Here is a 16,505-nt window from a genome sequence, read left to right on the forward strand (position 1 = left end):
ATTTTCTTTTAAAAAATCTGAAAGTAATCGTCCCTTCTATGGGCTACTTAAACGACTTCATGCCATATTAACCAACATCAAAGCATCAAATATCATGCTATCTGAAACTATCCCCTCTTTTTTTTTTTCAATTGGGAAGTAAAGAGCCAAGTTTCACCACAATTTCCTTTAAGCCCAAGTAAAATCATCCTAGAAGTAGTCAAGTAGAGAGAAGGGCATAATTCTGAATTCACTCAAAAACCAAAGCAGATTAATGAGTAGTCTCAAAAAATGCATTTAATCATTTGGTAAAACCTATGTTAAATTATTAAAATCTGTTTTAATGACTCCACAGGGACAACCAGGCAGTTTGAGCATTACACCTCGTAAACGTTTCTGACTCTCAAGACTTTTAAAATAACGTTTATTCCAACAACATATAATGTGGAAGATATAGCCATTCTTCTACTTGCCAAATTATCTAAATCCCAACATCTGCAGTCAGGCTGTTTCTCAACATTTCTGTTCTCCTGCCAACTGAAGAGAGGCCCTGAGAACTTCTTAGCTTGCAAAGGCCGGGCTGCGGATCAGCACCGAATGCAGGTCTGCCGGGGGTCTGTCTGTCCCACAGGTGAGACTTAATAAGACAATTTCCCAACTTCACCACCACTTTCAGGATCACCACCCATTTGGGGCTTTGTCTTTACAACTACGCCAGATGCATCTGCATCACTCAGAAATCAAACTTCTGCGTGTTTGATTCTGAGTCCCAATGACCCAGCGACAGCGGCCAGCACACGGCGTCCACCCAGCCCAGCAGCGCTCACCCACGAAAGGTCCGGAGTCTGGACGGGGCGACGCCGGGTCCACTGCTCTGCCCACCTGGACTGTGGGGCGCCAAGCCCCCGCCGGACCCGCAGGCCCGGGGACTGAGGGGCGCCCGCTGTGCCCAGCAGAGCCGGGACGGGCCTGAGCGCGCGTGGGGTGCGGGGGTCAGCCGGGGAGAGGGCAGGGACTAGGGTCACCGGAGAAGGGCCGAGGTGGTGGACAACCCCGAAACACCGACTTGAGTAAGAGCGAACAATTCGATCCTAAAGGCCAGGAGCTGGGAGACCTAAGGGTGAGGGGTGGGGAAAGGGGCCCGGAGAGCCCCGGAGGCAGCGGCGGGGAGGGTCCCCGGGGTCTCCGGGCCAACGCGGAGCCTTAATCTGAGGAGGGAGGAGGAGTCGCCGGGGCCGACCCAGCGGGACACTGTGAAGGAAAGCCGAGCAGAGACGGGCTCTGCGGTTCGCCGGAGGGCAGCGCCGGGCGCTCGGGCGCGCACTGGCCATGGAACTCACCGCGCTGACGGCGGCGGCGGCGGCGCCGGACGGCGCGGGGCCGGGCGCGTCCTGCCTCCTCAGGCGGGACTTCAGGCTCTTCATGGCCAAGACCTGGCAGTCCCACTCCCGCCGAGCGCGGCGCCCCCGACCTGCGCGCGAACCTGAAAGTCCGCCGGCTGGAAACGCACGGAGGCGGCGGCGGCGAGGGCGGTCCCGGCCCCACCTGCCACCTGGGGGCCGCCGGGCGGCCGTCGGCTCCAGGCCTGCGGCGGGACTCCACTCCCACAGCCAATCCGCCCATGATCCTGGTGGGGATGGGGCTGGCTCTGACCAATAGGAATCCGGGAAGGGGAGGGACTTCCCTTTCAAACTTAATAACACCCTTCCTCTCCCCTCAGGAAAAAGTTTGGAACTTCAGCTGGGGAAGCGGTGGAGGTGAGCAGCCAGCGATGTGGAGTGACTCTAGACGCTCCAGGTCGTGGGCGCCACGACTACCTGGATGATGGAGCGTCACATCTAGAGAGAGCATGGAGTCTATCCGACACCAGCTCTCATCTACCCGGACTCCCCTCCTCTTCCCACCCACGTGCTCTTTCCCAAGTAAATTTCTCTTTCTTCCGTCTGATCCCAGAAAAGACTCTTGGTCACTTGCACACTCACCGGCTTCCAAGAACAGCTTCCCTTACATCGGTTGATGTTTCGCTAGACAGATCCCAGTATCTGGAAACAACTACGCGCATCCAAAACTCCTGGAAAAAAAGAAAAGGAAAAAACAGACTTTGAAGAATAAGGTAATAAGGTTGTACAGAAGGATTAGGAACAGACTGAAAACGTTATAGAAAATCAAAGCACGTGTCATGTGCTCAATAATTATTTGTTGAGTCCAGAATCTACTGCTTTGGAGGGTAAGAGTTGAAAGTTGGAGGGGGAGAGCTTTAATCAAAAATGACCCACGTGGCCAAAGAGATACATAAAAAGCTGTCAAAGAAAAAAACATTGTCTTTTTTCCAAAAAAATGATGGTGTTTCCTGTAGAAACACGTTACAGGTGAAAGTATACAATGAAATTAATTCATCCTGTCCAGAAATCTGGATGGATAAACAGGCAGGTGAGCAACACCCAATAATTTGCTGTTATAGTGACATCTTCAGAAGTCTTCCTGGGAGTCAGTTTTTCCCAGGAAAATATTTATTCTAGCATTCACCCATTTGAAAAGATAAACAGTCCACATTTCCCACTAACAAAGGACTCTTTTTGTCTGAAAGGTCAGTTGCTTCTTTGGAGTTTCCTTAGAATAACTAAAGATTTTATTCAAATAGTGTAAGAAGGTTTTCAGAACTGTTTTGGAGAGACAACACCCCTGTGTTTACCCTTAACAAAACACTAAGTAACAGTTAACTTCTTTACTTTAAGAGAAAGTTATTAAATTTTCTCTTGATTAGTTCTATGGAAGTAAGTTTTCTTCCACCTCCTTCCTCAAGATCTGCAGTCATTCAGTTTTGTTGGCTCTTTATAGTGTCTGTGGATGGCTAGTTACTCTCTGTCCTCATCTGCCACTGCAGATCCAAAATAATCTCACACCTGGATGTTATAGAAGCTTTCCAACAGAGGTTGCTGACCTCTGAACTACCAATCATCACAAAATTTTACAAAATAGTCCTTCTTCGTTCAAACAGCTTCACGGCTAATAAAATTTAACTCTTTTACTTGGCATTTAAGGCCGTATAATATGTACCCAATCCTGTTCTCCAGCTGATACTCCAAGCAAACTCTTCAGCCCATTCCTCAAACACGGATCTTGCCTTTTAATTTTCACATCTTTATGCATGCTAATCCTTCCTCCAGTAATTTCTCTCTGTCTACATTCATCTAACAAAATTCTACTGCCCCCCGCCAAGAATGATCAGAAAAGAGCACAATGGGAACTTCTGGAGTATTGTACTAGTCTATCTGGTAAAGTGTGCGGATTACATAACTAATGTGTTCAGTTTGTATAGAATCAGTTAGCTTGTAGTCTTTATGATATGTGCACTTTTATATATACTTGAATTTAAAAAGTTTTTTAAACTCATACATCCATTTCAAGTGTCCTCCCCTGTAATAGAGCATTTTCTGATCACTCAACTGAAAGTGATTTCTCCAACTTCAGAATGATTAAATTGAACTACTCAGATGATACTAACATATGTTAACATGTAACATGTAACATATGTTAACATATAACATATGTTCTGAACAAGCATTATTTCACTGCTGCTGCTGCTAAGTCACTTCAATCGTGTCCGATTCTGTGCGACCCCATAGACAGCAACCTACCAGGCTCCCCCATCCCTGGGATTCTCCAGGCAAGAACACTGGAGTGGGTTGCCATTTCCTTCTCTAATGCATGAAAGTGAAAAGTGAAAGTGAAGTCGCTCAGTCGTGCCCGACTCTTAGCGACCCCATGGACTGCAGCCTACCAGCCTCCTCCATCCTTGGGGTTTTCCAGACAAGAGTACTGGAGTGGGGTGCCATTGCCTTATTTCACTACTAGACTTCAAACTCTTCAAACCCAGGGAGTAACTGATACATGTTTGAATTCCCTAGAGTGCTCAGCTGGAGAATCCCAGGGACGGGGGAGCCTGTTGGACTTCCGTCTATGGGGTCGCACAGAGTTGGACACGACTGAAGCGACTTAGCAGCAGCAGCAGCAGAGTGCTCAGCATGTGTCAGGTGCTTGATAAATATTTCTGAATAGATTGATGCATTTTTTTTTTGTTACTAACTGCATTACAGTTTGTTGTGTGTATTCATGTAACACAGGATTGGTACTTGCCCTGTGGTGAATGCTGAGTGTCTCTTGAGCATCCAAGTTCTCGGAGTCCTAGTAACTGGTTTCTTTTCAGTTGTTACTGGATAAAGCAAAGGAAGCAGACAGAGCCACAAGTACAGCTTACATCAGTTTCCAAAAATGCGTGGGCAAGTTATTTTTATAAACTGTCTGCATGATGTCCCCATGGTGTCTGTGTTCAGTGGCCTTTGTGGATTTTTCCAGGCTAGAAACTTGATAGCTGTTGTCTGCGAATTCCCATTCGAGAGCTGCTAAGTAAATAGCACTGCTTTGAATGTGCAGTACATCTTTTTTGTATTGATCTGGAAGCTCCCCACATGAAGTAAAGGCACTTTTATTAGTATTCAGCCAGATAGGTTTTTTTTTTTTTTTTTTTAACCATTATCACTATTATTTATTTTTTATCTCCCCTTCAGAGCAAAAGACACTTATCAAATCTAGATGGAATTTATTTGGTACCATGCTGAATCTATGTGATTTTTTGGTTGATGTTTTGCTTCTTATAATATGTGAGATCTGGAAGGGAAATGCGTTTAAAATTATTTTAATAGGTTATACATTCATAATATAAAGACATCTCAAGTAATACAGAAGGGGGAAAGTGAGTCTCCTTACCACCTCTACTCTGGCTCCTGCAATCAAGGAACTTGTATTCTAGTCTGCGGGACAAAGCTAACATACACAGCTCAACTGGAGAGCAACTACTTCCTAAACTATGGTAGAGTGCAGATGTGGGTGGTATTTAGGGAAGGAAAGATCAGGAGAAAGATCGGGAGAATAGCCAAGGTTGGGAGAAGATTCAGTGAGTGTACTGAGAAGGAACACCAAGAAGGCAAAGGATTCCCTGGGGACCAGCCAGAGCAGATAAGAGAGTTCCGTTGGGAGATGCTCGTTGATAACCATGTGATGATAATGGCAACATGATGACAAAGACAAATTAAGCACAGAGAATCAAAAATTTACAGTTAAAATGATCTACTTTTAATCGCGAATTTTATGAATTTTATGCCCAACAACTTCCCTCTTCATTTTCAGAACTTCCTGTCTCCCCTGGTAACCCCGGGGAACCCTGCCAACAAAGTCAGTCAGTAATTCCATGGAGAATCCCAGAACATCAGTCATTCTCTCCCAGCTCAGATACCAAAGCAGATTAGTGGCAGACCCACGTGTGGCCACAGGGTCATGAGGAAAGACATCTGCACCCACAACTTACAGGGCAGCCCCAGGAATGAGAGACCTGAGGCAGTTCTCACACCCTCTTCTCTTGCCACAGTCAAGACTATAAAACACATTGCATAAGACAGCTTTAAAAAAAAATAAATAGGTCATCTTTGGCACTAATTTTAAACCCATCTGCATTTCTAGTAAGCTCTCCAATGACTCCATCCTGGAAAACTAGAGTGGGAAGAAGAAAAGTAGGGAGAGGCGGTAGCTGCTCCCCTCTTCAGAGACGCTTTAATCTCCTGCTGAGGGCTGTTTTGCGTTCTGCTGTAGCAAGCTTGAGCCTACCAATTATCTCCTGAAGAGGACTGCTTTCCATCTCCCTGTCCTCCTTGGCGTTTACAGACTGTCATTCATGTATGACACATCAAATGTGTCATGAGCTTCAATACTGAAAGAGGGAGCGAAAGAGCAGGGAGAGGCGTTGTCAGGAACAAAACCAGACTTCCCTGCCATAACTGAGCTTACACTTAAAAACAGCCATAACTTTTTCTCTGAACTCAGTCAGAGTTAAAGTCAGAAAATCCAACCCATCTCCTTTGGTGAAAAGTAGCCTTTATTATCGAGTCTTGATTACACAAAGCTCCAGAAATACCACTGGCCTCTCTCTGTGAGACTGATGGCCCTCAGTGTGAGTGGTAGAAGGTCTGGATTGCCTTTTTTAAAACAGGCTACTCAACCTGGAACCCAGATAAATGCAAGGCATTTGGTTCAGGAACCAGTAATCATCCGACTTCCATGATAAACTTTCCTGGATTCCAGACCCTGGATTTTTCTTATCTTGGCCAGCACACCAGGATATTCACAATGAGCCAAAAAACTCTCAAGACTTCAGCACTGTTGAAGAGGAATAGAAAGGTTTCTTGCTTTTAAATTGAAAATATGGTAAATAAAGAATATCTCTATAGAGTTTAAATGATATTTTTGATTGAATAATTACTGGTAAATTATGTTACTTGTATACCATAAGTTGTTCCATGCCAATCTTTGCTACTTAAGCTAATGAAAGAACATCCCAGACAATAAGTCAAGGTGAATCTCACATTCAAATATGCTTGGTAAAGGTCCCAGGCTTTATGATACATATTTAACAATGATCTTACAGTCATTTGAATTAAAACTATAGTGGTTTAGGTTATGCTGAAAGAAAGGTCACAGCAAAATGCTGGATAAATAGATGTTCTAAAAAAGTTATATGTAAACACAGCCTATGATGTATATTAGATACTATATCATTATATTTCACATTATACAAGATTATATTATTATTTTTAAGCATTATTTAGGACCCATTTTTTTTTTGAGGCAAGTAATAGTGACTTTATTCAGAAAGTCAGCAAACTGAAAATGGAATTCTTCATAAAATAGCTTCACAAATTAACAAATCTTGATGTAAGTCCTAATTTTCGTATAAAAAACTGAACCATATTAGTGTGGGTAAATTTGTATTTCAAAAGGTTAATCTTCAAAATCAGTTACTTGCACAGTATCATACAGGATTTATGTATTATGTGTGTTTGGATTTGGTTACCAAATGACTCAGACTTTTGCTTCCTGTATGAGAAAAGCTTGCAAAAAATTTTTGTCTGTACCCTTTTTTCAAAACTACTTGCATCAATGTTTAAATTACTATCAAAAACTAAACTTTAATTTTGTATCAAATTTCTAAGTAATGCTTAATTACAATGCTTATTTGAGAGAAAAGTTTAAGTTAAGATACAGTTCTTGTGTACAGTGGCACTATCCCACCCTGCACATAAGCAGTAAGGGCAGTTTTAAAAGCATTCTTTAACTATTCAAAGAGATTTGTCCACCCTCATGCCCTCATGAATTAACCACGTATATATTCTTTACATCAGTGATATCAATTTACTATAAGCATCAAGATATTCAATAATAATGGATCAATTTATCCTTTACTTACATAATTGCTGTTTTATGAATGCTGTTGCTACAAGCAAAATACATAAAATAATTAATTAAAATATCAACACACTCTGGACTTCAAAGAGTTACATTCTAATTTTGTAATACTAAGGAGAAGCATTACATATTATCTTCCATAAACTTCAAGACCATCCCTAGACCTAAATAACAATTAAGAACTATTCCTTTGAATCTTAGGAGGGTGTAGTTCATAAATTACCCTAAGTTCAAGGCATAGCATTTTAAGGCTAAACTGAAAGGCATCTTTCTTCCGCTCCTGAGACATGAAGAGAATAATAAACTCTCAAGTGCATCAGCTTTTTGGCTCATAACCCTGAAGTGACATTCATTGAGTCAACAAATACAAATAAGCCTGACTACCCTAATACCTGAAGGGTTGGGCTCTGATTAGCCAAGTAAATCCTAATTAAAGTGACCTTGGGGAATCCCCAAATATGAATCACAGCAAACCCCTAACAATAACAAAGTTCACACTGCCACATGAGCCCTTATGGCCAGAAAGCTCCCATCCAATATCTCATTGCTCCAAGTAAACACTAGATGTCCACGCTTTCAAAGTTGTCGTTTAAATCACACTTCTCTCCAAAAAGAAACTAAGGTGACATAAAAGCCTTCCCTGATGGTTCAAACAGTAAAGAATCTGCCAGCAATGCAAGAGACCCAGGTTCCATTCCTGGGTCAGGAAGATCCCCTGGAAAAGGGAATGGTTATCCACTCCAGTATTCTTGCCTGAAGAATTCCATGGACAGAGGCTGTTGGCTGACTACAGTCCATGGGGTCACAAAGAGTCAGACATGACTGAAAGGCTAATACTCACTTTTTCAACAAATCTCACTACTGTACTTTCCTTAAGAAAAGTAGGAAATAAACCAGAGGAAGGGACTGTTAAAACAACTATTATTGCTGGCCTGTTTTTTTTAATTATTATTATTATTATTAATTTATTTGACTGTACTGTGTCTTCACTGCAGCATAAGGATCTTTAGTCATTGCATGCAAACTCTTAATTGTGATATGTGGGCTCTCCTTCCCTGACCAGGGATCAAACCCAGGCCCCTTGCACTGGGAGCATGGAGTCTTAGCTAGCCACTGGACCACGAGGGAAGTCCCACTGTTCTGGGTCCACAGCTAGGGCAAAACAAAAATGGAAACAATCAGTGACAGCTTTAATATGAGGAAAGAAAGAGGCACAACAGGTTCTTCCCAGAAGTCAAGTTTCCCAGATGCTGCATTCTAGAATATATTTCTCATATGGGTGTGGCGTCGCATCCAGAACAGTGAGCGGTGTGGTGGACAATCTCCTCACTTATGTCTACCCTCGCAGTATTTAGAAATACCTTTGTTAAGCATCCAGGATGTTCAATCATTCACTCAGCAAGTGTTAGTTAGTCACCGATGACGTGTGAGACAGTGCTGAGGAAACAAAGGGGAGCAAAGTGGACAAGGGACTCGCTCTCATGGAGCTTAATTCTCGCAAGAGTGGTGGAAGGGAGGAGAAAATGTAAACACACAAATAAGTGACCAAGATAAATTCAGATAGTGGTACATGAGGAAAATAGGAAGAGTCATGTGCTAGAGAATAAGGGAGGAGGGGGTTACTGCAGATTGGGTACTCAAAAAGGTCTCTTGGAGAAGTGAATTTGACCTCAAGTTTGCATGAGATCAAATTAAGCCTCCTGAAACAGGCTTAAAGGAGCCTGCCAAGTATAGATATGGACAGGACTTCCCTGGCAGCCTAGTGGTTAAGACTTCGCCTTTCGATGCAGGGGGTGTGGGTTCCACCCCTGGTTGGGGATCAAATATCCCACATGCCTTGTGGCAAAAAAAAAAAACACACCATAAAACAGAATGTTGTAACAAATTCAATAAAGGCTTTTAAAATGGTCCACATCAAAAGATCTTAACTAAAAAAAAATGTGTAACTGTGGAGGCAGAGGGAACAGCAAATGCAAAGGCGGAGGTCCAGGTTAGTCTGCTGAAGGAACACACTGAAGGCCAGCATGACTGGCACATAATGGGGAAAGAATATGAGCAAGATGAGTGTGGAGATGCAGGCTGAAGCCAACACAAGTAAGGCCTCTCGGGCCAATGTAAGGTTTTGGATTGTTTTCTAACAGGAAGCTAATTAAGCAAGAGATGATGGGATCTTTTTATATACTAAAAATATCTTTCTATTTATGGGGAAAGAACTGATCATAAATGACCAAGAAGGAAAGCAGGAGGGTATGAACAGGACTGGAGCACAGTCTAGAGTTAGAACTAACTTGCTAGTAGACTGGATACAGAGAGGAGACATTAAGCGACTAGGTGGATGGTGGTGCCATTTACTGGGTGGGAATGACTACAGGAGTTCTGTTTCAAAGGGAAACTTTGAATGTTATTTGAGTGTTATTTTTTGGTCATGCTGTTTGAACTTCCCATTGGGCATCCCAGTGGGGATATATTAGTTTGGCCAAAAAGTTCATTTGGAGTTTTCCCATAAGATGTTATGGAAAAACCATGAATGAACTATGTTATGGAAAACACCAAAAGAACTCTAACTAGACAATCTAAACAGCAGTATTTAACTAGACAATCTAAACAGCCAGAGTGAAACTCACTGGAGAGATGGGGCTGGAGACACAGATTTGGAAATTAAAAGCTAATAAATGAAATGTAAGGCCATGGGACCAGATGAGCTCTATTATGGAAGAAGAGGGCCAAAGGCCAAGAACATGGATACTGCAGCACTTAGAAAACAAGAGAGGAGAGGGTGAGGAGGAGGAGACTGAGAAACAATGGCTAGAGAGCAGGCAGAACCCCAGAGGGTGGCGATGCAGCAGCCAAGAGAGGATGGATTTCCAAAGGTCAGCTCTGCCAAACAGTGCTGAAAGATGGAGAAGCGTGAAGACAGATGAGAGACCATTGGACTTGGCATCAAGTACAGTAAGAATAGCCTTGGCAAAACAATTTCCATCAGATTTGGCTAAAATAGGTTCAAGACAGAATGGAAAGTAATGGGGTGGAGATTATGACCAACATGGTGTAAAAGGGAGCAGAGAAATGGGAATAATAGCTAGAGGGCAACAAGAGGTCAGTAGAAGTCTTTTTAAGGTGGGAGCTATTGCTACTGAAGCTTTTCTGTAAGCTGGGAGGAGAATGATCCAGGAGAGGGGCAAGGACTCATGAAACAGAGAAGGGAGCTGTTCATAGGGATTACGTCCTTGAGAAGGTGAAAAGGGGGTCTGATTCTTCAGACAGAAGCCTGAACTCATCATCTGTATTAACGGGAAGGAAGGTAAAAAAAAAAAAAAAAAAATACAGGCACAGGTACACAGAGGTTGGTATATTTAGAGGAAAGAAAAATAGAAGGTCTCAAATGGGTTACATCTATTTTCTTATGAATCATCATCAGTTAAAGGGAAGATGAGCAGTGAGGAAATGGGGTTTTTGGAAGTCTGAGGAGAAATGAGAAGGTGTGAAAGAGCCAATATCTTTCAGTCTTACGACTCCAAAATATCAATTTTCTCTGCCTGACCTGAGATCCTCAATGTTATTCTGGGAGCATGAAATAACTATTCAACTGATAAATTTCTACTAGTAAAGGGACCCACTCAGACACGGTCCCCCAATATCTAAAGCACCAAGCAGCACATATTGGTTAATTTGGGTTCCCAGGCTGTAAAGCAGGGATGGGTTAAAATACTGAGCCACCAAAGGACCACATCTCACCTTTTTGTGTATGTACCCCACCGCACAAAGTGCTACTAATGAGTACTACTATTACTGTGCTCGTGTTTAGTTGCTCAGTCGGTCTGACGCTTTGCAACCCATTGGACCATAGCCCACCAGGCTCTTCTCTCCATGGGATTTTTCAGGCAAGAATACTGGAGTGGTTGCCATTTCCTTCTCCAGGGGATCTTCCTGACTCAGGGATCTAACCTGCATCTCCTGTGTCTCCTGCACTGCAGGCAGATTCTTTACCTGCTAAGTCATCAGGGAAGTCCAAGTGGCTTTACTACATGAGTCAAATGTATTGAGGTACCACCACGTACCAAGCACAGTGCTAAGTTCCTTACCTATGTTGTTTCTTTTAATACTCCCAACAACTAAATGAGCAGCACATACTATTATTATCTCAGTTTTATAAGTAATTATATGAAGCTTACAAAGGCTAAATTGTATCAACATGAGAGACGGTGAAGTTGTCCATGAGATGGGAGAGACAGAGAGTCAACCATTATTAATCATGCCATATAATTAGAAAAGATGTTGTGTAAATGAATGCAAAACCAAATCTATTAGTAAATAAGGTATTCATGCTTGTTAATAATTTGCCCACAGGGGGGGAAAAAAACTATAAAGCCAAAACTGAAATAAAAGACCTATACCTATAAAGGTATACAATTTGCTATAGAAAGTTAAAATCCTTCAGAAAGTCCAACATGGATAAATGGGAATTTAGAAACCCCAGTTGATTCTACAAAGTCTGTCAAGTGACTTTGTAGAAGTGATTCAACTGGTGGTGCAGAATTGGTAAAATGTTTAACAGTTGGCTTTTTAAATTTTCTTGTGGGGTTAATGGGTTTGCAGTAATTGCTCAATCCCATAGTGTAAATAATCCCACTTTGGAGTTCAAGTAGCATGGAGTTCAGCTTGTAAAAATTCCTTAAAATTTAAGAATCAGCTCTTATAGCACACCATTGGAAAAAGTTAGTAAGAGACCTTCTGGGACCATCAGACCTCATGCTTCCTCGGGTATGTTTAGCAAGGATGACTTTGAGATCTCAAAAGTTCAGTTGTTCTGAGATTATAGCACCCCTTCTATGGGCTAAATGAATAAAACAAAAGGAAATCTCTCACTATAAGAGCACTGATTCTAATATACTTTTGATACTAGGATTAGGAATAGGTGTAAGAGATTATCTTGTTCCAGTGTTTGCATTTTGTTCAGATCTTCTGTCTTTTTCCCCAAAATATTGAAATAATGAAATGAATAAGGTATAATCACATATAGAGAGTCAGAGTGGTCACTTTCTGTGTTTTAATATATCTGTATAATTTGAGGCCTACAGCTTCCTCAAATAAGTGCTGAGAAGTTGGTGTTGACATTGGGTAATGTAAGCGACTGAGTTTTCTGTCTGAAAACAACTCACACACAAAGATTTAGGTTAATGTCACCTTAAACAAAGGATTCATTGACCATCTTGTCTCAGGTTTAAGATTATGAATACTCACCAAAGTGGTGCATTTATAAAGTCGCAGGTGATTGATGATTGGTATGTGAAATTCCAAAATTATGTCTTCCCGCTTTCATTCCTGATTCATGTCAGAACAAGCAGGACTTAGAGTGTAGGGTTGAAAAAGACTGTTCCTGGTATTGTAGGAGCCCTGCATTCTCTTGTCCACTTTAAGCAAAAATCTAGCCAATGCTGTCTAAAATTGAGATTCTACATAAACATTTCAAAAAACAATTGAAATAGCAAAGAGCATCATTAAAAACAGGAAAAATTAGCAATATGAGAGTTTGTGATTGAGAAAATGGATTCACTCATTCATTCATTCAATACTTGCTGAGTACTTTTCAAGTGCCAGGCACTCTTCAGACTCCTTGAGATTAATCATTGTTCCTGAAGGACAAAGAACAGAAAGTAAAACGTGCCCATGTGACTGGAACAACATGAAAAAGGGCAAGAGATGGATATGAACTGAGATAAGTAAGGTGGAGTAAAAAGTTACATCACGTAGTTCCCAGCAGGATATTGTAAGGGCTCAAGACTTTTCTCTGGTGCTGAGCTAGAGTTGCCTATAACGCATCCTTATCTAGCAGCACAGAGGCTATTCTGGTCTGGAACTAAAGATAAAAATCTCAGGTGTTGTCAGCAAATACAAATGATAATCTGAACCACAGGAATAGATAAGAAGGCCCAGGAGGTATGTAGAGTAAACCATAGGACAGAGCCTAAGGAATGGTAGTCTTTAGAGAATGGATTCAGAAATGCAGGCCAGCAAACTTTAGGGTCGAGAGGCCAAATGCCAGTAAATACTAAGTGCAAGTGATCCAGATAGAAGTCAACAGCTACTTTTCTACTGTCATTCTCACAGAGCACAGCTTGTCAAACACTCAGAACACTTCTGAGCCACACCCTATCTTCAGTCCTGAGAGAACAGAGAAACCTAAGGCACCCAACATGGCCTGACATGGCAAGACTGAATTTGCAGTTGATCACAATTATTTGGGACATCTGTTTGCTTTACTTCTTGGTATTTCAATTAAACAATGTGCAGAGAAGTTATTAGAACAGTAAATCCTCTATTCTAGCAAACGCTCAACCCATTGACATGAGAACCACAGGTGTATCTACATAATGGAGGAGGTCTGTGCAATGATGTTTCCTCAAAGAGGCCACAGGAGATTCAGTGACTCTTGGAGGTCCTGCATGCTGGTGTCCCTGCTCTCTGTCCTACACGCATGACACATCCATTGCCAATGGACTGGCTCAGTTCAAAGCTGACGCTAGCCAATTTGGGGTCGAGGGACCATTAGTCTGTTTCTCACCTGTAGCCACATCTTGGACTATTTCCTTTGCACTTTATGTGCAACTTCTGTCCATGGTTCAACATTCGTCTCAAGTCCAGCTGCCATCACAAACCTTTGCTTGACCATTTCAGTCTTTGGATCTTTTTCCTTCCTATGAACTTTTATCACTGTTTCTGTTGTTCACCTGGTTCTTGATAATATCTGGTCTGAGATTAACTTCACTCTTAATCAAATAACTCTGAGTTATTTGCTGTCACCAGGAAGGATATGGAAGGCCTTGATAGCTTCTAGTCATTCTCCTGGAAGCTCACAGATCCACCTCTGTCCTTGGCATAGATATAACTAATAGCGAATGACCAATTATATATATATATATATATATATTTAGAATCATATGTAAATTTATTCTAGATCTTACATGATTGTGGCATGTTTAGAGTGTTAAGGTCAAAGGTCATCTCACTCAGAAGTAGTTTCAGTCTGAAACAATTTGTTAACTATTGAGGAAGGCATAGAAAAATAAGCTGAGATCATGTCTAGGCTCGGTACAATACAGCTGATTTGCTTTTTCTCTTACATTTTAATGTAAAAACTGAACAAATCAAAGAGTCACACATTATATACTGATGATGTGTCAGTTATTGACTTATTGCTTCTCATCTCCAAATTCACCCTTCATTACCCAGCAAACTGGACCCTCTAAAACATGCCTCTTTATCTGACAGCATGATGGAAGCTTTGACCGCAGAGGGTTCTGGAGAGAGACTGTGGGAAAGTAGGGGAAAGGGACTTCTTTTCCTGGTTCTAGTGTGATTTCTTTCCTTTTTTAAATTTTCTTTTTTTAATCCTACTTTAGATCTTCGTTCCCCAACCTGGGATCAAACTTGAGCTCCCTGCAGTGGAAAGCTCGGAGTCCTAACCACTGGACCACCAGGGAATTCCCGGGTGTGTTTTCTTTTCTACTTACTCCTGCGGCTTTCTTATGGAGACAAGGGGCTGGGGGCATGCTCACCTCAGGTGAGTATCAGGAGCGCCCCACAGGCACATCTGTGTAATTCCACCAGCACCCAAGCTGACTTCTCCGTGAGACAGGCAGCTCCTCGATGAGTTTTTCTAGTACCCCTCACCTGTCAGCCCCATTCTGTAATACCCCAGTGAATCTCTGTGCCATTGGTCGGGATACAGCTAAAGGTCTTTATTTCAGCCTTGGAAGTGGGTATTCTCCAAATGTGTTCCTTCCTTGGGTACTCTGCCTCAGCCCCTGGGGCAGGCCCTAAGCTGTTCCTTCTGTCTGTGGTTCCAGTATTCTTAGAAGTTTGCTTTACCCCTGAGTTGCTAGTTCCTTGTTATTAGCCAATAAATCCTTATACGAAACCTTCCCTGTTCCTAGTATGGTGTGGTTTCTGTCTCCTACCTTGAATGACAAAGATAGAATGAAAAAGAATCATTTTATATAACTCCCTCACTTTTTATGTAAGGAGATTAGAGCAGAGGGACCAGAAAAGTAAATGCCTTGCCCAAGTCACAGTGAGCAGTAGAATCAGAGGAAGTCACATCTCCCAGGGGTCTTTAAGTAGTGACTTCACTGTACTAAGCCAGCGAAGTAGATACATTTTGTGAGTGGATTCATGGATTCAGGCTCTGAGAATAAGGCTTCATTGGGGTAGATCAGGAAAGAGAAAGTATGAAGCCCAGGAGTCTTTGATAGTAATAAAGGAAGTTATCACTGAAATAAGAGAAGTGTACAGTTAGGAGAAGCCAAGAATTTGCTAGATACTTCACAATGGAACAAGCTAAACCAATGGCTTGACTTCAGGCCACAGATGCCCAGGGGATTGGAGGTAATTTCTTAAAGGTATTTGTCTTCCAGGTTCCTGAGCCTGGAGCATCCTTGGCCGTAAGTCCTGTCTGTGTATCCCAGTGACCACCCACTGTCTTTTCAGATCACCCAAGCTGCCTGAATATTCAGCAGATGGTGACAGTTTCCTTGGAAGGGTCCCAAACTAATTGGTTTGTGGTATCCTAAAGGAGGCAACCCTCTCTGTTGTGGGTGAAACCTAATGGCAGTGGAGAGGGCCCCTCCAGAAACACCCCCATCTCCCACCATGCTCATGAGATCCCCACAATCCACAAAGCAATGGTTTGGTTTTTGTATTAATAGTTTGTATTTTACAAGATGGCTTTGGCATAGTGGGTGCCAATACACAGTCCCTTTGAAGCATTGGCCAAGGCCCAGAAGTTGCTTCTAATTTATAATTGGGGCATGTTCGGATAGCAAGAGAAGAAACGCATGTCTAGCACTGAGATTAGAAAAAGGAGGAGGTGTGAATGGTTAGCCTCAGGGAAACTTATACACATTGTTCTGAAAAGTTTGATAAAAGGGAGGGAATTCTATGGGTAACAGGATACAGTAGAAAGTACACTAACCTTGAAGTCCAGCTCCCAGGTGTCAAGTCCCAACTGTGTTACTAACTGGTTATATGATCCTGGATGAGTCACTGCACCATTCAGTTCAGTTCAGTTGCTCAGTCGTGTCCAACTCTTTGAAACCCCATGAATCGCAGCACGCCAGGCCTCCCTGTCCATCACCAACTCCCAGAGTTCACTCAGACTCACGTCCATCAAGTCAGTGATGCCATCCAGCCATCTCATCCTGTGTCGTCCCCTTCTCCTCCTGCCCCCAATC

General features: G+C 42.4%; 1 protein-coding gene and 1 long non-coding RNA gene across 3 annotated transcripts in view; one reads left to right on the forward strand and one right to left on the reverse strand.

Moving 5' to 3' along the window:
- Positions 1 to 1,556, reverse strand: part of UACA (uveal autoantigen with coiled-coil domains and ankyrin repeats) — an 85,627-nt gene extending 84,071 nt beyond the window's left edge. The window contains exon 1 of the mRNA XM_070797005.1: positions 1,320 to 1,556. Within this exon, the coding sequence (XP_070653106.1) occupies positions 1,320 to 1,403 (84 nt within the window). The 5' untranslated portion in view covers positions 1,404 to 1,556. The remainder of the gene's footprint in view (positions 1 to 1,319) is intronic.
- On the forward strand, positions 319 to 15,198 carry LOC139185200 (uncharacterized). 2 transcript variants are annotated; one of them, XR_011568738.1, is made up of 4 exons: positions 319 to 610; positions 1,700 to 2,092; positions 3,888 to 4,013; positions 14,676 to 15,198. It is a non-coding gene; the product is annotated as an uncharacterized lncRNA (long non-coding RNA). The 2 variants fall into 2 exon arrangements; XR_011568739.1 differs by lacking the exon at positions 3,888 to 4,013 and having other exon boundaries at positions 320 to 610.
- Positions 15,199 to 16,505: the final 1,307 nt, after the last annotated feature.

Source organism: Bos indicus, chromosome 10, assembly GCF_029378745.1.
Source record: "Bos indicus isolate NIAB-ARS_2022 breed Sahiwal x Tharparkar chromosome 10, NIAB-ARS_B.indTharparkar_mat_pri_1.0, whole genome shotgun sequence".
NCBI lineage: Eukaryota > Metazoa > Chordata > Mammalia > Artiodactyla > Bovidae > Bos > Bos indicus.